At 39.8% G+C, this 23,156-nt stretch overlaps 1 protein-coding gene across 2 annotated transcripts in view; it reads right to left on the minus strand.

Moving 5' to 3' along the window:
* NPR1 (natriuretic peptide receptor 1) overlaps positions 1 to 23,156 on the minus strand; it is a 56,667-nt gene that overhangs the window by 23,871 nt on the left and 9,640 nt on the right. Inside the window, exon 1 of one of the 2 annotated variants that reach the window (XM_075261214.1) lies at positions 3,320 to 3,384. The exons of the other annotated variant lie outside the window; for it this stretch is intronic. Coding sequence (XP_075117315.1) covers positions 3,320 to 3,365 — 46 coding nt within the window. The 5' untranslated portion in view covers positions 3,366 to 3,384. Of the gene's footprint in view, positions 1 to 3,319; positions 3,385 to 23,156 lie in introns of those variants that run through there. 2 annotated transcript variants of the gene reach the window in all.

Here is a 23,156-nt window from a genome sequence, read left to right on the forward strand (position 1 = left end):
GTATTATAGTAGTTATATTCTTGTACATAGGAGTAGTATTATAGTAGTTATATTCTTGTACATAGGAGGTAGTATTATAGTAGTTATATTCTTGTACATAGGAGCAGTATTATAGTAGTTATATTCTTGTACATAGGAGTAGTATTATAGTAGTTATATTCTTGTACATAGGAGTTAGTATTATAGTAGTTATATTCTTGTACATAGGAGTAGTATTATAGTAGTTATATTCTTGTACATAGGAGTAGTATTATAGTAGTTATATTCTTGTACATAGGAGTAGTATTATAGTAGTTATATTCTTGTACATAGGAGGTAGTATTATAGTAGTTATATTCTTGTACATAGGAGTAGTATTATAGTAGTTATATTCTTGTACATAGGAGTAGTATTATAGTAGTTATATTCTTGTACATAGGAGTAGTATTATAGTAGTTATATTCTTGTACATAGGAGTAGTATTATAGTAGTTATATTCTTGTACATAGGAGGTAGTATTATAGTAGTTATATTCTTGTACATAGGAGTAGTATTATAGTAGTTATATTCTTGTACATAGGAGTAGTATTATAGTAGTTATATTCTTGTACATAGGAGTAGTATTATAGTAGTTATATTCTTGTACATAGGAGCAGTATTATAGTAGTTATATTCTTGTACATAGGAGTAGTATTATAGTAGTTATATTCTTGTAAATAGGAGGTAGTATTATAGTAGTTATATTCTTGTACATAGGAGTAGTATTATAGTAGTTATATTCTTGTACATAGGAGGTAGTATTATAGTAGTTATATTCTTGTACATAGGAGCAGTATTATAGTAGTTATATTCTTGTACATAGGAGTAGTATTATAGTAGTTATATTCTTGTACATAGGAGTTAGTATTATAGTAGTTATATTCTTGTACATAGGAGTAGTATTATAGTAGTTATATTCTTGTACATAGGAGTAGTATTATAGTAGTTATATTCTTGTACATAGGAGTAGTATTATAGTAGTTATATTCTTGTACATAGGAGGTAGTATTATAGTAGTTATATTCTTGTACATAGGAGTAGTATTATAGTAGTTATATTCTTGTACATAGGAGTAGTATTATAGTAGTTATATTCTTGTACATAGGAGCAGTATTATAGTAGTTATATTCTTGTACATAGGAGTAGTATTATAGTAGTTATATTCTTGTACATAGGAGTAGTATTATAGTAGTTATATTCTTGTACATAGGAGGTAATTTTTATTAGTAAAAACAAAACAAAAATACATTACATTCCAGCAGAATTAATAACTAATTAATAATAATAATAATAATATAACATAAATCAGACATGTCTGTCAGATAACAAAAATGAGAATCACTTTAACTTAAGAGTCCATTGCTGGCAGGATAAAGAGGGGGAAAAAAATAAATAAATCCATAAATAAATGAACAGACTTATTTGCAGTGTTATCAGAATATTCAGCAATCGATATATACATTTCTCCACAATTTTACATTATCAGACTTTTTTCTGACCTCCAGAGACTTTATCCACCTCAGTTCAGACATGATATATGTGACAGCGGTCATATGACGGAAGGGCTCTCTGTGTAGGGACACCTGGGTCCTCGTATGCCAGTGATAATATTTGATGACAGTAATAATAATATACAGGGTCTCCCGGTTAATGTCACCTATATTAGTTGGGATGCCATATATGATTTCGGGGTATTTGAGTGATTGTAATCGGGGAATTTTCAGCCTCCGGGATATTTCCTGCCAGATCTTTCGCCCTCCCCCGCACTCTGATATAAAATGTGCCATGGTCTCCTCCTGCTGACAACCTAATGGACATGCCCGATCTGTCACACTGAGATGCTTTAAGTTGCCTCTTACAAAAAGTTTCCCATGCAGAGATAGCCAGGCAATGTCAAAGAACTTTGCAGGGAGCCTCAGACCAGTGAGGAGCCTCAGACTATCCTGCAGGGTTATAGATGTACAGTCCCTCAAAGCCGGCTGGAGACAATAGAAGGTCTTACATACCCTGGTGTATAGATCTCTCCTGGTCTTACTCACCAGATAGGTCTTTTCAATACCCCATTTTTTTAGGCACCTTATGCCATAGTCCAGATACTGGGGGAGGTAGTCACGAGTCGATCGACCCCTCTTAAGGCTGCCGCCTCGCACCCAGGATTCTGCAAAAGGCAATATCCAGTCCCTGATACTATTTACCCACAGGGAGCTGTTATCTGAGTCCAGGCAACCAAAATTTACTTTTAGAAACATGGAGTCAAAAAACACCCTTGGATTTAACATATCCAGCCCACCCTCTCTCCTCTGTAGGTAGGTTATCCCTCTTTTTACTGGGTTCAACCTGTTCCCCCACAAAAGTTGGAAGAACAGGCTAAAGAGCCTAGCGGAGAAAGATTCTGGCAAAGGAAAGACAACAGAGACGTACAAGAAGACAGGGACCAGGTAAGTCTTCAACATTTTAACCCTTTCTCTATAGGTCAGCCTCCAGTTCTTCCATCGCTGAACCTTTGCATTTCCGGATTCCAACTTTTCTTCCCAATTTAGTCTGCAATTATCATCCCTCCCGAATTTCACCCCAAGGATCTTAATATAGGAGGAGGCCTGGGCAAACTGCGGCAGATCAAATGTAGGACCAGTATGACCCGTCCAGAGAGCTTGACTCTTCTCAAGGTTGACAAGAGACCCGGAGGCCTCTGAGTAACTTCTGATGGCTGCAGACAACATCTCCACCTCACGAGGCTCAGATATCACCACAGTCACATCATCCGCGTAGGCAACAACTCTCAGGGGCAAGCAGTGGGGGACCGGCGCCCCCTGAAAATCACACTCCTGCAGTGACCTAAGAAACGGGTCTATGGCAAACACATACAGTAATGGACTCAGTGGGCAACCTTGTCTCACCCCTGCCTCAACCCTGAAAGCATCACCCTGCCAACCATTAATCAGAGGAAAGCTCTCCGCCTCACGGTACAAAGTTCTCAGCCAATCCACAAATTGTCCCGGAATACCGTACTTTGTCAAAGTCGCCCATAGATACTCATGGTCTACTCTGTCAAAGGCCTTAGCCTGGTCAAGACTCACAACATATCTCCCACACCTCAGAGCTTTACATCTCTCAAACATCTCCCTTATCGAGATAACTGCTCCAGAGATGTTCCGCCCTTTAACTGTGCCAAACTGTGAGCCTGCCAACAGTGCCGGGGACAAACAAACTAATCTAGAGAACAGAATTTTTGCAAGAATCTTCCTATCGACATTCAAGAGGGCAATCGGCCTCCAGTTCTTGATGTCACTAGGCTCTTTACCTTTAGACAGCAGGATCAGGGAGGACACTCTCATGGATGGAGGCATCAGGTGGTTTTCTAGACTAGTTTTGTATACATCCACGAGAATTGGTGCCAAGAGGTCTCGGAATTTCTTATAGAACTCAGCTGTAATCCCATCTGGACCTGGTGCCTTCTTCAGATGTAACTTATCTATGGCCTCTTTCACCTCCTCCACTGTTAACTCTGCTGTCAAAGGAGAAAAGTCCAAATCATTAGAATCAGGACCTGGAGTTGCCTCCAAGAATTGAGCCACCTTCTCTCTATCCAAAACCTTCTTCTGAAACAAGTCAGCATAGTAAGTTCTCACCACCCCCAGGATACCCTCCCGAGACTCCTGTAAAACACCCTGGGAGTCAGTGAGACCTGTGACCGATTTATTTGCCACCCGCTCCCTGCAATTCTCAAAAGGATCCGGAGCCCCTAAGGACCCATAATCCCGTTCAAGAACCAGGGATGTATACCTGCGGTACTGATACTGACTGATCTCAGATTTCAGCCGGTCAATCTTCTGTTGGTTATCCCCGCCCGCCGAATAGAGTGACTCTAATTCTTTCCGCAGCCTGAGATACTGGCTATACTTACTCTTCCCCTTCTTAACTGACAGTCTCCTTAAGAGGGATCTGATCTCCTCCTTGACATCCTCCCACCAGTCTGCCATGTTGTCATAAAACACCACTCTCTCAAGCTGGTTCTGAAATAGAGAGTGGACACAACTCCGGACACAGTCATCGTCCAAGAGGCTGGAATTGAGCTTCCATAGGCCTCTCCCAATATCAGGGCGTTTTGTGGAGCCCAAGCAAAAATACAAAGCCAGATGGTCAGAATAAGGGACTGTCTTTTCACTTTTCTCACTAACATGCTCAGCGGGACTGACCAGAGCTAAGTCTATCCGACTGCATCTACCAGCGCAGGAGTAAGTGAATTTTGGTTTCCTACCACCCTCAGTAAACACATCAGACAGACCAGCCTGTGAAATAATTCTGCTTAAGACCTTGCAGTCCCTGGTGAGAGGCCGACCAGTAGGTCTGTCACTGGATGACATGGTGGCATTGAAGTCCCCTGCCATGACTACCGGAACAGATGTAAACAAGTACTGCTTGACTTCATCAAACAGACGTGCCCTTTCCATCACCGACTGCGGTGGACCATAGATATTAATGAGTCGGAGCCTTCTGCCTCGGATGGTAACTTCTAAAACCAGGCACCTCCCCATCAGAACCTCAGTGAATCTGTGTATGGTGACATCAGGGGTGTTAAACAGTATAGAAACCCCGGCATAAGGTTCCACAGCCAGAGACCAGAAGGACGGGCCAGATTTCCATTCTCTCTCTGCTTCTCGTATTAGTCCTAAAGTATTTAAACGGGTTTCTTGTAAGAAATAGACATCGGCATCAAGATATCTCAGATGTTCATACACTGCGTGTCTTGTCCTCCTTGCTCGGATGCTATTCACATTACTAGAGATAACTTTAAGATAGAAACCTGCCATCAGAACAACTAGGAATATGAGAAACAGAGAGATGGGCCCCATTGTCATAGATCAGAGTCAGAGGTGTCCTGGTGACCAGCTGTTTCCATGTCTGATTCGGACTGCCCCTCATCTCGGTGGGGTCTCCTCTTATTGGGAGGATCGCCCTCTGGTTCATCCTCATACTCCGCCATCATTCGTGAGAGTTCTCTGTCTAGTTCTGCTTCTCCGTCTGACTCTGATAGGACACTAAATCTATTCCCCGTTGCAGTGACCTCGCCTGCACTACTTACTCTCATCTTTGTGGGCTTTTCTACTGTGGTCCACTCACCCTCAGGCTTACGGCTGGCTTTATCCTTCTTCCTCCTTTTATTATTGTTGGATGATCGGGCAGGAGAAGAGACGACCACTGAGGGTTGTACAACCTGCTCGACAACCTCCATGGTCGTCTCAATGGGACCTGACTCGGCCTGGTCTTGGGTGGTATCACCTGTATGTGGTTGAGGCTCCGCCTCCGTGACTACTGACCCTGACAATAGCGCCTCCTCCTCCTCCTGTATGTCATCAGCCGCTGCCAGCAAGTCCTCATCAGGGCTATCCTTACAGATGTTATGCCAGGCATCAGGACAATCTCTGTGGGGGTGACCGATCCTACCGCACAGGTTACACCTAATGCTTTGGCATGTGGCACTCACGTGGCCCATTTCATTACATAGGCTACACTTTACCATGGAGCATACACTGGCCACATGGCCGGCCTTCCCACACTTGAAGCACCGGCGAGGCTGACCCGCATAGAAGCAGATCCCTTTTTCTCGGCCTATAAAGAACGAATTGGGCAGATGTTGGGTTATGTTGTTCTGCTGACGCAACTTCACCAGGACCCTCCACCCACCGGTCCAGACCCCGTCTTCATCCCTGTTCTTACTAAGATCGGACATGAGGTCACAATGCCTCCTGAGCCAGATGACAATATCCTGAGGGGGAACGGCTTCATTCCAAAATACAATTGTGACAGAGGCTGTATCTGGCTTAGAGATGGGGATGAAACTGAACTTATCCCAACCTTCCGTATCTCTCAACCTGGAGAGATTGGCCCAGAACCGGTCCAGATCAGACATCAGCTTAAAACTAACATCATACCCCTGGCGGTCAGGAAGGTTTATGACGGCCAGGATATCAGTCGGCACAAAGCCCATCTGGGTACATAGGAGCTCTCGGACCACAAACCTCCTATCCGGCAGATCCTCCTTGGCACCTCCGTGCCTAAACCTGACTACATTCCTCCTCCTGAAAGCCTGGCCTGTATAACTGGAGTTTGATGCAAAAGATGGAGCACCGCGGCTCCAGGCATTCCCTGAGGAGGTACGGCCGGATCCGCCATCTTGGCGTGTTTGTGGGCGCTGTGTGGGCTGCTGAGCACCTGTACCATGTGGTTCTGCTACTGTGTGAGTATCTAGAGGGGGAAAGTCCTGCACACTGGACTGTCCTGTGTCCGCCCCACCATCAACCTCTATGTCTGCAATATCACCAGACTCCAGAGACTGGACTGCAGAGGGGTCTGACGCCATAGATAGTGAAGGATCCCCCCCAGAAACACCTTCCCCTGCTGGGCCGTTATCACATACAGGAATATCCATAATATCAGGCACATTAGTCAGACAATCAGCGGCAGCAGAGTCCTGCACAGCAGAGTCCATATTAGTATTATAGTCAGCGGCAGCAGAGTCCTGCATAGCAGAGTCCATATTACCACTACAGTCAGCGGCAGCAGAGTCCTGCATAGCAGAGTCCATATTACCACTACAGTCAGCGGCAGCAGAGTCCTGCACAACAGAGTCCACAACCTGTAACCCCAAATATGTTACTCCCCCAGTACCTTCAGGTAAGAGTCCATAGTCCTGCTGCAATGACTTGTCTCCTGGGACTTGTGGTGTCTGCACAGCTGCTACTTCATTACCATTAGGCAGGGGTCCATGACCTGGTTGCAAAGTGCTGGTTGCTGGGACTTGTGGTGCCTTGCTGAGAACTGCTGCAGGTTTTTGCTGTTGCTGAACACTGGTCGCTTTCCCGTACAAATTCCCTTCCTTAAAAGGGAAACTTGCTGGCTGCAGAACTGGTTTTACATGGGACTGCTGGCTGCCACCTTGAGAGGGTTCAGACCCAGCTTTAGCACAAGGTGATGGTGACTTCTGGTATTCCTGGAACCGCTGCTGGTTTCTGTATGATTCTCCCACCGGTCCCATTTGCTCCAGTACAGTCTCGGTCTCCCGTACGTTCTCGGCGAGCTCTTTCGCCAGTGCGCTCAGCTTCCTGTCCAGTAACACCAGTTTCTCAGGGCATGCAGACTTTTTTAGATTATACGCACATTCAATCTGTCTCTGCAGATATATTTTACTGGCCTTCAATGTCTCCAGTCGCTTGACCAGTGCTGGTATCTCATCTGCCAGGCGCAGTTCTGGTGCTCGCTCAGTAGCTGTGACAGTCTGTGCATTGTTGGAAAGCTTTGCAGGTTGGTTACCCCCAGTATGGCTTCTGGTTGGTGTAGCCTGTGATTTCTGACATGCTACGGCTGTTGTCACTGCCATGGGCCCACAATGTCCAGACTGGGGACTATGTCCCAGTTTATTTCCAGTGACTGTACTGCTGGTACCTTGAAGCTTCCCCGCTGGTCTCCCTTTGATCTCCTCCACTGCCTTCACTACATTTTTGTAGTTACCGCTTCCAGATCTTGTCCGCTCAGACCGTACCAATACAGACTGCTGCATGTTCTCCTGCATGGTCTGCTTCTCCAGGGATGTTCTCCTCTGTCTGCAGGAGGGTGGGGTGGACTGGACACCTGCAACCTGCAATGGAGTCTGCACAGGCTGCAAAGTTTGCTCCTTACATTCAACCATTTTGCTTGGTTGTTGCACCGTACTACTGCTTGCTTCCGTTACTTCTTCCTTTACAACTTTCTTCCCATCTTGGCTTGCTGCACTAGGACTGCTGACACACTGGACACGATTCCCATTACTGGGGACTTTAGGATTTCCATCCATTTTTTTAGTTGTCTGGGAATTGCTTCCCAGAGAAGGCCTTGGAGCCTGGGCCTTGGCAGGGGAACTTCCCCACCCAGGGCGGCCCCGCCCTGGGCTATCTCCAGACATCAGGAGCCTCAGGAGAGCTACAAAAACACGTCCTCACAGCTAGGAGGTAGTATTATAGTAGTTATATTCTTGTACATAGGAGTAGTATTATAGTAGTTATATTCTTGTACATAGGAGGTAGTATTATAGTAGTTATATTCTTGTACATAGGAGTAGTATTATAGTAGTTATATTCTTGTACATAGGAGCAGTATTATAGTAGTTATATTCTTGTACATAGGAGTAGTATTATAGTAGTTATATTCTTGTACATAGGAGTAGTATTATAGTAGTTATATTCTTGTACATAGGAGTAGTATTATAGTAGTTATATTCTTGTACATAGGAGTAGTATTATAGTAGTTATATTCTTGTACATAGGAGTAGTATTATAGTAGTTATATTCTTGTACATAGGAGCAGTATTATAGTAGTTATATTCTTGTACATAGGAGTAGTATTATAGTAGTTATATTCTTGTACATAGGAGCAGTATTATAGTAGTTATATTCTTGTACATAGGAGCAGTATTATAGTAGTTATATTCTTGTACATAGGAGGTAGTATTATAGTAGTTATATTCTTGTACATAGGAGTAGTATTATAGTAGTTATATTCTTGTACATAGGAGGTAGTATTATAGTAGTTATATTCTTGTACATAGGAGCAGTATTATAGTAGTTATATTCTTGTACATAGGAGTAGTATTATAGTAGTTATATTCTTGTACATAGGAGTTAGTATTATAGTAGTTATATTCTTGTACATAGGAGTAGTATTATAGTAGTTATATTCTTGTACATAGGAGTAGTATTATAGTAGTTATATTCTTGTACATAGGAGTAGTATTATAGTAGTTATATTCTTGTACATAAGAGGTAGTATTATAGTAGTTATATTCTTGTACATAGGAGTAGTATTATAGTAGTTATATTCTTGTACATAGGAGTAGTATTATAGTAGTTATATTCTTGTACATAGGAGCAGTATTATAGTAGTTATATTCTTGTACATAGGAGTAGTATTATAGTAGTTATATTCTTGTACATAGGAGGTAGTATTATAGTAGTTATATTCTTGTACATAGGAGTAGTATTATAGTAGTTATACTCTTGTACATAGGAGTAGTATTATAGTAGTTATATTCTTGTACATAGGAGTAGTATTATAGTAGTTATATTCTTGTACATAGGAGGTAGTATTATAGTAGTTATATTCTTGTACATAGGAGGTAGTATTATAGTAGTTATATTCTTGTACATAGGAGTAGTATTATAGTAGTTATATTCTTGTACATAGGAGGTAGTATTATAGTAGTTATATTCTTGTACATAGGAGGTAGTATTATAGTAGTTATATTCTTGTACATAGGAGTAGTATTATAGTAGTTATATTCTTGTACATAGGAGCAGTATTATAGTAGTTATATTCTTGTACATAGGAGCAGTATTATAGTAGTTATATTCTTGTACATAGGGGTAGTATTATAGTAGTTATATTCTTGTACATAGGGGTAGTATTATAGTAGTTATATTCTTGTACATAGGAGGTAGTATTATAGTAGTTATATTCTTGTACATAGGAGAAGTATTATAGTAGTTATATTCTTGTACATAGGAGCAGTATTATAGTAGTTATATTCTTGTACATAGGAGTAGTATTATAGTAGTTATATTCTTGTACATAGGGGTAGTATTATAGTAGTTATATTCTTGTACATAGGAGTAGTATTATAGTAGTTATATTCTTGTACATAGGAGTAGTATTATAGTAGTTATATTCTTGTACATAGGAGCAGTATTATAGTAGTTATATTCTTGTACATAGGAGTAGTATTATAGTAGTTATATTCTTGTACATAGGAGTAGTATTATAGTAGTTATATTCTTGTACATAGGAGTAGTATTATAGTAGTTATATTCTTGTACATAGGAGTAGTATTATAGTAGTTATATTCTTGTACATAGTAGTATTATAGTAGTTATATTCTTGTACATAGGAGTAGTATTATAGTAGTTATATTCTTGTACATAGGAGTAGTATTATAGTAGTTATATTCTTGTACATAGGAGGTAGTATTATAGTAGTTATATTCTTGTACATAGGAGGTAGTATTATAGTAGTTATATTCTTGTACATAGGAGCAGTATTATAGTAGTTATATTCTTGTACATAGGAGTAGTATTATAGTAGTTATATTCTTGTACATAGGAGGTAGTATTATAGTAGTTATATTCTTGTACATAGGAGCAGTATTATAGTAGTTATATTCTTGTACATAGGAGTAGTATTATAGTAGTTATATTCTTGTACATAGGAGGTAGTATTATAGTAGTTATATTCTTGTACATAGGAGCAGTATTATAGTAGTTATATTCTTGTACATAGTAGTATTATAGTAGTTATATTCTTGTTCATAGGAGCAGTATTATAGTAGTTATATTCTTGTACATAGCGGTAGTATTATAGTAGTTATATTCTTGTACATAGGAGTAGTATTATAGTAGTTATATTCTCGTACATAGGAGTAGTATTATAGTAGTTATATTCTTGTACATAGGAGTAGTATTATAGTAGTTATATTCTTGTACATAGGAGTAGTATTATAGTAGTTATATTCTTGTACATAGGAGTAGTATTATAGTAGTTATATTCTTGTACATAGGAGTAGTATTATAGTAGTTATATTCCTGTACATAGGAGGTAGTATTATAGTAGTTATATTCTTGTACATAGGAGTAGTATTATAGTAGTTATATTCTTGTACATAGGAGTAGTATTATAGTAGTTATATTCTTGTACATAGGAGTAGTATTATAGTAGTTATATTCTTGTACATAGGAGGTAGTATTATAGTAGTTGTATTCTTGTACATAGGAGCAGTATTATAGTAGTTATATTCTTGTACATAGGAGGTAGTATTATAGTAGTTATATTCTTGTACATAGGAGCAGTATTATAGTAGTTATATTCTTGTACATAGGAGCAGTATTATAGTAGTTATATTCTTGTATATAGGAGCAATATTATAGTAGTTATATTCTTGTACATAGGAGTAGTATTATAGTAGTTATATTCTTGTACATAGGAGGTAGTATTATAGTAGTTATATTCTTGTACATAGGAGGTAGTATTATAGTAGTTATATTCTTGTACATAGGAGGTAGTATTATAGTAGTTATATTCTTGTACATAGGAGGTAGTATTATAGTAGTTATATTCTTGTACATAGGAGTAGTATTATAGTAGTTATATTCTTGTACATAGGAGTAGTATTATAGTAGTTATATTCTTGTACATAGGAGGTAGTATTATAGTAGTTATATTCTTGTACATAGGAGTAGTATTATAGTAGTTATATTCTTGTACATAGGAGTAGTATTATAGTAGTTATATTCTTGTACATAGGAGTAGTATTATAGTAGTTATATTCTTGTACATAGGAGTAGTATTATAGTAGTTATATTCTTGTACATAGGAGCAGTATTATAGTAGTTATATTATTGTACATAGGAGTAGTATTATAGTAGTTATATTCTTGTACATAGGAGCAGTATTATAGTAGTTATATTCTTGTACATAGGAGGTAGTATTATAGTAGTTATATTCTTGTACATAGGAGGTAGTATTATAGTAGTTATATTCTTGTACATAGGAGTAGTATTATAGTAGTTATATTCTTGTACATAGGAGCAGTATTATAGTAGTTATATTCTTGTACATAGGTGTAGTATAATAGTAGTTATATTCTTGTACATAGGAGGTAGTATTATAGTAGTTATATTCTTGTACATAGGAGTAGTATTATAGTAGTTATATTCTTGTACATAGGAGTAGTATTATAGTAGTTATATTCTTGTACATAGGAGTAATATTATAGTAGTTATATTCTTGTACATAGGAGCAGTATTATAGTAGTTATATTATTGTACATAGGAGGTAGTATTATAGTAGTTATATTCTTGTACATAGGAGTAGTATTATAGTAGTTATATTCTTGTACATAGGAGTAGTATTATAGTAGTTATATTCTTGTACATAGGTGTAGTATTATATTAGTTATATTCTTGTACATTGGAGGTAATATTATAGTAGTTATATTCTTGTACATAGGAGTAGTATTATAGTAGTTATATTCTTGTACATAGGAGTAGTATTATAGTAGTTATATTCTTATACATAGGAGTAGTATTATAGTAGTTATATTCTTGTACATAGGTGTAGTATTATAGTAGTTATATTCTTGTACATTGGAGGTAATATTATAGTAGTTATATTCTTGTACATAGGAGGTAGTATTATAGTAGTTATATTCTTGTACATAGCAGTAGTATTATAGTAGTTATATTCTTGTACATAGGAGGTAGTATTATAGTAGTTATAGTCTTGTACATAGGAGTAGTATTATAGTAGTTATATTCTAGTACATAGGAGTAGTATTATAGTAGTTATATTCTTGTACATAGGAGTAGTATTATAGTAGTTATATTCTTGTACATATGAGCAGTAATATAGTAGTTATATTCTGTACATAGGAGTAGTATTATAGTAGTTATATTCTTGTACATAGGAGTAGTATTATAGTAGTTATATTCTTTTACATAGGAGGTAGTATTATAGTAGTTATATTCTTGTACATAGGAGGTAGTATTATAGTAGTTATACTCTTGTACATAGGAGTAGTATTATAGTAGTTATATTCTTGTACATAGGAGGTAGTATTATAGTAGTTATATTCTTGTACATAGGAGGTAGTATTATAGTAGTTATATTCTTGTACATAGGAGTTAGTATTATAGTAGTTATATTCTTGTACATAGGAGTAGTATTATAGTAGTTATATTCTTGTACATAGGAGGTAGTATTATAGTAGTTATATTCTTGTACATAGGAGGTAGTATTATAGTAGTTATATTCTTGTACATAGGAGCAGTATTATAGTAGTTATATTCTTGTATATAGGAGCAGTATTATAGTAGTTATATTCTTGTACATATGAGTAGTATTATAGTAGTTATATTCTTGTACATAGGAGCAGTATTATAGTAGTTATATTATTGTACATAGGAGGTAGTATTATAGTAGTTATATTCTTGTACATAGGAGTAGTATTATAGTAGTTATATTCTTGTACATAGGAGTAGTATTATAGTAGTTATATTCTTGTACATTGGAGGTAATATTATAGTAGTTATATTCTTGTACATAGGAGTAGTATTATAGTAGTTATATTCTTGTACATAGGAGTAGTATTATAGTAGTTATATTCTTATACATAGGAGTAGTATTATAGTAGTTATATTCTTGTACATAGGTGTAGTATTATAGTAGTTATATTCTTGTACATTGGAGGTAATATTATAGTAGTTATATTCTTGTACATAGGAGGTAGTATTATAGTAGTTATATTCTTGTACATAGCAGTAGTATTATAGTAGTTATATTCTTGTACATAGGTGTAGTATTATAGTAGTTATATTCTTGTACATTGGAGGTAATATTATAGTAGTTATATTCTTGTACATAGGAGGTAGTATTATAGTAGTTATATTCTTGTACATAGGAGTAGTATTATAGTAGTTATATTCTTGTACATAGGGGTAGTATTATAGTAGTTATAGTCTTGTACATAGGAGTAGTATTATAGTAGTTATATTCTTGTACATAGGAGTAGTATTATAGTAGTTATATTCTTGTACATAGGAGCAGTAATATAGTAGTTATATTCTGTACATAGGAGTAGTATTATAGTAGTTATATTCTTGTACATAGGAGGTAGTATTATAGTAGTTATATTCTTGTACATAGGAGTAGTATTATAGTAGTTATATTCTTGTACATAGGAGTAGTATTATAGTAGTTATATTCTTGTACATAGGAGGTAGTATTATAGTAGTTATATTCTTGTACATAGGAGGTAGTATTATAGTAGTTATACTCTTGTACATAGGAGTAGTATTATAGTAGTTATATTCTTGTACATAGGAGGTAGTATTATAGTAGTTATATTCTTGTACATAGGAGCAGTATTATAGTAGTTATATTCTTGTAATAGGAGTAGTATTATAGTAGTTATACTCTTGTACATAGGAGTAATATTATAGTAGTTATATTCTTGTACATAGGGGGTAGTATTATAGTAGTTATATTCTTGTACGTAGGAGCAGTATTATAGTAGTTATATTCTTGTACATAGGAGTAGTATTATAGTAGTTATATTCTTGTACATAGGAGTAGTATTATAGTAGTTATATTCTTGTACATAGGTGTAGTATTATAGTAGTTATATTGTTGTACATAGGAGTAGTATTATAGTAGTTATATTCTTGTACATAGGAGGTAATATTATAGTAGTTATATTCTTGTACATAGGAGTAGTATTATAGTAGTTATATTCTTGTACATAGGAGTAGTATTATAGTAGTTATATTCTTATACATAGGAGTAGTATTATAGTAGTTATATTCTTGTACATAGGTGTAGTATTATAGTAGTTATATTTTTGTACATTGGAGGTAATATTATAGTAGTTATATTCTTGTACATAGGAGGTAGTATTATAGTAGTTATATTCTTGTACATAGCAGTAGTATTATAGTAGTTATATTCTTGTACATAGGAGGTAGTATTATAGTAGTTATAGTCTTGTACATAGGAGTAGTATTATAGTAGTTATATTCTTGTACATAAGAGGTAGTATTATAGTAGTTATATTCTTGTACATAGGAGGTAGTATTATAGTAGTTATATTCTTGTACATAGGAGCAGTATTATAGTAGTTATATTCTTGTACATAGGAGGTAGTATTATAGTAGTTATATTCTTGTACATAGGAGTAGTATTATAGTAGTTATATTCTTGTACATAGGAGCAGTATTATAGTAGTTATATTCTTGTACATAGGAGCAGTATTATACATACAACAGTCAGTCACCCCTAGTAGTGTTAAGAGAGACATTAGCCGCTTAGTTATATATACTGTAAATCTGTCGCCACATGTGTTATCTCTAATGGCAGGGCGGTCACCAGCCGTCTTTCAGCAGGGTAATGCTCCTTCACACACAATGGTTCCCCAGGAAAGTCTCCACCAGATTTCCTCACTTCCTGGTCACCAGATTTATCACCAGTTCATCATTTATGGGACCAGCCTACGAGTGTGCAGGATCTGTGGTAAATGTCCCCGAGGATACAGAACCTTTATACCTCCATGTTTGTATCCAGGCTAGAGGACGAGGAAGATTCACAAGGACAACAACCAAATCTCCACCAACAGTTATAACTTTTGGTGCAGAATATAACATTTACATCACTTGAGATTGAAACCATCAAGTTCTCTCGTGACTTTAGAGTATTAGGTGTTGATATCCTTCGGTGCTGACGCTATATGATGGACGTTCACTCTTCACATAAGATAATCATACTGGGTGTGTTGGCTATCCGAAATATGAAAGGTGTTCAGGGTATGGCTGGAGTTTACAATGTGACAGACCGAAGAGAAGATTTCAGAACTTGTATATTTCACCTGATAACCAGCCTGAGAAGAAAAGCCCTGCCTAATGATACTCACAGGGTATATAGGAGGACCAGTCCTGCCATTCCCGGTGTATGTGTTTGCCAACATGACAGTCACGGTAGCCTTCGGTGGAGATAGAAGAATTCAGGAGAAGGTCATGGAGAGAGGTTCCAGGCTTATAAACACTGAGCTCGCAGATCCTGGCACGGCCATCGTAACATTGTTCTGCACTTTATATTTTGGCCGCGTCTGTATTTCTTTAAATAATTGAATGCAGCTTACTTGGGTAATTTTCCAAATCGAGATTATTCTTGTTCTTGTACAACCCCAAGTGACATACTTTCAACACATCCACAAGGCCAACAACGGAGTCGACGCTCCCTTCCAAAAGACATGTCATAGAAGACTTTGGTAACTAGAGACCTAAACAATTCTTCCAAATTTGGAGCCATTATAACCAAATCTCTGCCAACCCAAAAGTCAAACACAACCGTTTTCTGCCAAGGACTTGATGTCACTCTGCCAAGCAATGACAACATAGACTCTTCTCATGGCCAAAAATATATGACACCACCTCTGGCCGGGATAATCGAGTCAAACAACAACAACGCGTTGCAACATGTGAGGATTTATCCCATTCCTATGAACCAAACCCTAAATATAGACAACCCGGCCATAGAGATGTCTGTGAAACCAAATGTAAATCCAAAACTACAGGGAGATGGCCTGCCAAGGATCCAACTCAACCCTGTAGTACTAGACAACTCCAATACGTATGTACACGTGACTGTCTGTAAATCGAAATGCATAGTCGACCATACACCGAGTACAAGACAGAAACCCATCACAGGCCAACCAGACAAGGAAGGCAATACTATCCCTTCTATAAACCCATCAGAACCATGGCCACCTGAACGCTGGGGATCTGGAGCCCTGGAAGGTGGCACCGAAGATACCAACGTAGAGAAACGCACAGTCACCAGATCACAAACCTTGTTGAACCGCGTGAAGCATGAGATGTCGGAACGTGTCCAGAAGGAAGCAAATGTAGGCAACTGCAGGAAGAAAACTAGGATCTAATGTCACCAAATGAAGAAGACAATGAAAACCACATGAATATCACTACATACCCATTGGGGTCAACCCATCGTGGTAAATCAAAGTCTAATTATAGGACAGGCCCAGGGGTGAACCTGCTCCTTTCGCCGCCCGAGCTAAGTACAGAAAGCTGCCCCCCCCCCCCCCCCGCTTAGCGGAGGGGGTGTGGCGCCTCGAAAGGGGGCTGGGCTTAGCGCCGTTCCCAGCAGAGAGCAGGCCCGGAGACTGCCTGCGCTCTGCCTGAGCGTGAGGGGAGGCTGCTGGAGCAGCGCTGCTCCAGTGGCCTCCCCAAACCACCGCTCCATGCTAAGCCAGTCCAGGACAGCTTGTCCTGGACTGGCTTAGGTTAGCAAAAATGCCGCCCTCCCTGAGGCCCTGGCATAGTGCCACCTGAAGCGCTCGCTTCAGGTCGCCTCATGGGAGGTGCGGCACTGGACAGGCCCTATGGTATAGGATAATAGGACTAACCGTATGGTAAAGGATTGTAGGACTAACTCTGTGGTAAAGGATAATAGGACTAACCGTATGGTAAAGGATTACAGGACTAACCCAAATGTATAGGATTACAGGACTAACTGTATGGTAAAGGATTATAGGATTAACTCTGTGGTAAACGATTACAGGACTAACCCTATCATACAGGATTACAGGACTAACCCTATCGTACAGGATTACAGGACTAACCCTACGGTAAAGGATTACAGGACTAACCCTATTATAAAGGATTACAGGACTGACCCTACTAAAAAAACCTTTAATTTCATAACTAGGATCCAATGTCACCAAGTCTAGAAGAAACCAAAGACCACGTGACTATGTCTATATACCCATTGGGATCAACCCATTCTGGTGAACCTAGACTAACTAAAGAAAACCCAAACTAGGCGGCCAGCAGATCCTCCGAGATTCCTGAACGACATGGATCTACAACAACACCGACGACAGGATCCCGAAGACCACACAACCCAAACTCAGCAAGATTATAGTAGACTCGGCAGTACACGACATGCTGGATGATCCCTCCTAAACACACACTCTCCTTCCAACAATGTCAAGACCAGGAAGGATATTCCATAAAAACTTGTCAAAAACAAGGATATGCCCAACACCCAAATCCTGTATCCAGCAAAAGATGTAGCATCATGTGACAGAGCGCACAGGCTGAGCGAGACATGGAGAAGAAGATTTATAAATCTGTGATAATTATAAATCCCTTACACCAGGAGGATTATCGAGGAGGAAATGAGATATGGAAGGAGCTACAGGGATGGTAAACACTACTGTCACCGGCTGGACCCCCGGTGCGGCACAGCAGTGTCACTCCTCTCCAATCTCCGCACAGTTGATGTGTGTTTAAAATGCTAATAGCAGTCGGTAATGTTTATCTCATGCATAATGGAGAGGGGAACATCCCACGCCTCATTATTTACACTTATCCAATGGATCCTGCAGGGACGTGAGCACCGGGAGTCCTGGAGTCCTAGGATAGCATTAGATCAGGTGGACCATCAAGGTGTCTCCTACCTGTAGGACAGCGATGCCAAATTAGAAGCGATAGGAACACTTGAGGAAGGTCATAAGGGGGGTGGGGAGTTTACTGGTCGCGCTGTTCCCGAAAACAAGAGTAGGTTTGTAGCACTGACCTTTATTGGGGAGGTATCAGTGCTACCTTGACTCGAGCTCGCCCAAAATGAATCTCCATTTGTTTGGAACAATTTGTAATCCTTGGCCTTGTTATGAGATAAATTGTCCATTTCTGGTCCCCGGGACAGTTTGATGGGCCTCTGCTGTTCCTGGGACTGCTGGGAGATGTGGGGTGACTGGACATATATACTGTATGAGTCAATGACATCAAAAATGGGACTGCGTGTGATTTCTGTTTTACTAAGAGCTCCTCATGAATCCTGTAAATTCGCGGCCCCTACTCCGGAGGATTCTCCTGTGCTCAGCAATTGCGCAATTTCTTGAGAACTGATAATTTATTGTGACATTTCAGACGTTTAACATCAAATTGTGCAAGATTTCATTAGTGGATCTCAGCAGAGGAGTCAGGGGTGGCGGCGCGCACGTCTAACACATCGCTCCATCGGACCGAATCCTCTGAGACCTTGTAGAAGGTAGAATATAATGGAATAAAAGCCTGAGGCTGAGAGATCAAGCGTACGGAATAGAGCAAGGCTGGGCCCAACCTGATCAGAGAACACGCTGAAGGACATGGATGGCAGATGTCACCGCTGATCACAGGATCTCCCACAGCTGACTCACTGGCCTACACAAACAGCGACCGCTACAGAGTACCCCAAAACTGAAGTGGCGGCACTACACGGACAAGTAGACAAAGCTCCAATACATAAGAGAGTAGATAGCCTATCCATATACCAGAGAGCAACGGGAGAGGAGACTGAGGGGTTAAAGCTGAGGAGGGGTATCAGGGCATATCATTTCCAAGCAGATAGAGGGCCCCTTGCTGTGTCCTATGCCACTGTGTCATTGTCGGGGAGCTCCTACAGGGGGCGCTGCTTCTGACTGACATTAATATCTAGAAGCAGGGGTAGAGGTAGTTGTCTGTGCAGTCTGACTATGGCAGAGGACTCCCTATAGTTAGTATGGAGGCCTCCGGCTCTAGGACTGCGGGTGAAGACGCGGCTGTCATCTTCTGTCACCTATGAGGAGATCTCGTCTGCTCTGACTAATGGCGGTATTAGTATAGAGTCATTAGAGCAGACCACTCTATAGTCATACATTATACCATCCAGTAGGTAGATGTTACTACAGCGCTGCGGTATATGTTGGCGCTATATAACTACTTCTCAGTTCCATGTTACTAGTTATATAAGGCGTTGTGTAACCTGCTGGCTCATGCGGTTTTTGGTCCAGCATGCACAGCGCATTGACCAGCAGGACAGGCATAGTGGCAGGACAAGGGTTAAGCGAGGGAGCGGCGGTGGCAGCGCACAATGTCACATCCAGCTTCCTCCTGCTGCCTGAATCCTTCCGCAGGATGAGGGGTGGACGCCACGGTCAGGGGGTGCGAGGTTTCCTTCCCGAGTGTGAGTGTTTACATCAAAGTGTCTATAAGGCGCTGCTCGTGTCAGCAAGTACCAGGACATGTGAGGAGACAAATTTACTGACGTGTGCAAGGACATGAGCATGGCTGAGGTGGTGACACCATGGACATATGGACGCCCAGCTCTCATGTAATGGGCGGCATCACCTGGCACCTGCATGTCACCACCAGAGGACTATTCCAGCCATGGTCATGAGTGGTAGCATGAGTAACAATTAGGGTTCAGCCGATCTTAGATTTCAAGATCGATTTTAAAATCTGATTTCCGATCATTTTCAGAGCGTCCAGTCAAAGAACATGTCAAGGATTAACTTCATGTCTTACTATTACATACACACGTCATGCCTTCTCACATGTATGTACACACAGGCATGTTCCTGAAGACCACAGACCTCTTGGCTCATACGTGTCATGGTTGCTCACATGTGGGAATCGGCCCAGGCCGCTCCTGCAGTCAGGTCACCATCACGGGCCTACAGCTGGCTCTCATGTACATCTGAGGTTTGGATGACTTTAGCTGTGGTAACATTCACTACCCTGTGGATATCTCGCTCGCCATCTGCTGCCCGGGGCGTTACATAAACAAACCATTGTTCCAGCACCGGAGCAACGCAGAGAAAAAGAGTCAACCACAAAAAAAGAGAGTTCTGCATTAAAGATTTATCATATTCCGGCAAAAACAGTAAAAATGTCACAAATATCAAGAAGTATATATAGAGCTGTGGTCACATGAAGAAGAAGAGACATGTGAGGATTATATAGAGCTGTGGTCACATGAAGAAGAGACGTGTGAGGATTATATAGAGCTGTGGTCACATGAAGAAGAGACGTGTGAGGATTATATAGAGCTGTGGTCACATGAAGAAGAGACGTGTGAGGATTATATAGAGCTGTGGTCACATGAAGAAGAAGAGACATGTGAGGATTATATAGAGCTGTGGTCACATGAAGAGACATGTGAGGATTATATAGAGCTGTGGTCACATGAAGAAGAGACGTGTGAGGATTATGTAGAGCTGTGGTCACATGAAGAAGAGACGTGTGAGGATTATATAGAGCTGTGGTCACATGAAGAAGAGACATGTGAGGATTATATAGAGCTGTGGTCACATGAAGAAGAGACGTGTGAGGATTATATAGAGCTGTAGTCACATGAAGAAGAAGAGACATGTGAGGATTATATAGAGCTGTGGTCACATGAAGAAGAGACGTGTGAGGATTATATAGAGCTGTGGTCACATGAAGAAGAAGAGACGTGTGAGGATTATGTAGAGCTGTGGTCACATGAAGAAGAGACGTGTGAGGATTATATAGAGCTGTGGTCACATGAAGAAGAGACGTGTGAGGATTATATAGAGCTGTAGTCACATGAAGAAGAAGAGACATGTGAGGATTATATAGAGCTGTGGTCACATGAAGAAGAGACGTGTGAGGATTATATAGAGCTGTGGTCACATGAAGAAGAAGAGACGTGTGAGGATTATGTAGAGCTGTGGTCACATGAAGAAGAGACGTGTGAGGATTATGTAGAGCTGTGGTCACATGAAGAAGAGACGTGTGAGGATTATATAGAGCTATGGTCACATGAAGAAGAAGAGACATGTGAGGATTATATAGAGCTGTGGTCACATGAAGAAGAGACATGTGAGGATTATATAGAGCTGTGGTCACATGAAGAAGAAGAGACGTGTGAGGATTATATAGAGCTGTAGTCACATGAAGAAGAAGAGACGTGTGAGGATTATATAGAGCTGTGATCACATGAAGAAGAGACGTGTGAGGATTATATAGAGCTGTGGTCACATGAAGAAGAAGAGACGTGTGAGGATTATATAGAGCTGTGGTCACATGAAGAAGAAGAGACGTGTGAGGATTATATAGAGCTGTGATCACATGAAGAAGAAGAGACGTGTGAGGATTATGTAGAGCTGTGGTCACATGAAGAAGAGACGTGTGAGGATTATATAGAGCTGTGGTCACATGAAGAAGAAGAGACATGTGAGGATTATATAGAGCTGTGGTCACATGAAGAAGAGACGTGTGAGGATTATATAGAGCTGTAGTCACATGAAGAAGAAGAGACATGTGAGGATTATATAGAGCTGTGGTCACATGAAGAAGAAGAGAGATGTGAGGATTATATAGAGCTGTGGTCACATGAAGAAGAGACATGTGAGGATTATATAGAGCTGAGGTCACATGAAGAAGAGACGTGTGAGGATTATATAGAGCTGTGGTCACATGAAGAAGAAGAGACATGTGAGGATTATATAGAGCTGTGGTCACATGAAGAAGAGACATGTGAGGATTATATAGAGCTGTGGTCACATGAAGAAGAAGAGACGTGAGGATTATATAGAGCTGTGGTCACATGAAGAAGAAGAGACATGTGAGGATTATATAGAGCTGTGGTCACATGAAGAAGAAGAGACGTGTGAGGATTATATAGAGCTGTGATCACATGAAGAAGAGACATGTGAGGATTATATAGAGCTGTGGTCACATGAAGAAGAGACATGTGAGGATTATATAGAGCTTTGGTCACATGAAGAAGAGACATGTGAGGATTATATAGAGCTGTGGTCACATGAAGAAGAAGAGACATGTGAGGATTATATAGAGCTGTGGTCACATGAAGAAGAGACATGTGAGGATTATATAGAGTTGTGGTCACATGAAGAAGAGACGTGTGAGGATTATATAGAGCTGTGGTCACATGAAGAAGAGACGTGTGAGGATTATATAGAGCTGTGGTCACATGAAGAAGAAGAGACATGTGAGGATTATATAGAGCTGTGGTCACATGAAGAAGAGACATGTGAGGATTATATAGAGCTGTGGTCACATGAAGAAGAAGAGACATGTGAGGATTATATAGAGCTGTGGTCACATGAAGAAGAAGAGACATGTGAGGATTATATAGAGTGTGGTCACATGAAGAAGAAGAGACATGTGAGGATTATATAGAGCTGTGGTCACATGAAGAAGAAGAGACGTGTGAGGATTATATAGAGCTGTGGTCACATGAAGAAGAAGAGACGTGTGAGGATTATATAGAGCTGTGGTCACATGAAGAAGAGACATGTGAGGATTATATAGAGCTGTGGTCACATGAAGAAGAGACGTGTGAGGATTATATAGAGCTGTGGTCACATGAAGAAGAGACATGTGAGGATTATATAGAGCTGTGGTCACATGAAGAAGAAGAGACGTGTGAGGATTATATAGAGCTGTGGTCACATGAAGAAGAAGAGACGTGTGAGGATTATATAGAGCTGTGGTCACATGAAGAAGAAGAGACGTGTGAGGATTATATAGAGCTGTGATCACATGAAGAAGAGACATGTGAGGATTATATAGAGCTGTGGTCACATGAAGAAGAAGAGACGTGTGAGGATTATATAGAGCTGTGATCACATGAAGAAGAGACATGTGAGGATTATATAGAGCTGTGGTCACATGAAGAAGAGACATGTGAGGATTATATAGAGCTTTGGTCACATGAAGAAGAGACATGTGAGGATTATATAGAGCTGTGGTCAC

This window comes from Leptodactylus fuscus (assembly GCF_031893055.1).
Source record: "Leptodactylus fuscus isolate aLepFus1 chromosome 7 unlocalized genomic scaffold, aLepFus1.hap2 SUPER_7_unloc_1, whole genome shotgun sequence".
NCBI lineage: Eukaryota > Metazoa > Chordata > Amphibia > Anura > Leptodactylidae > Leptodactylus > Leptodactylus fuscus.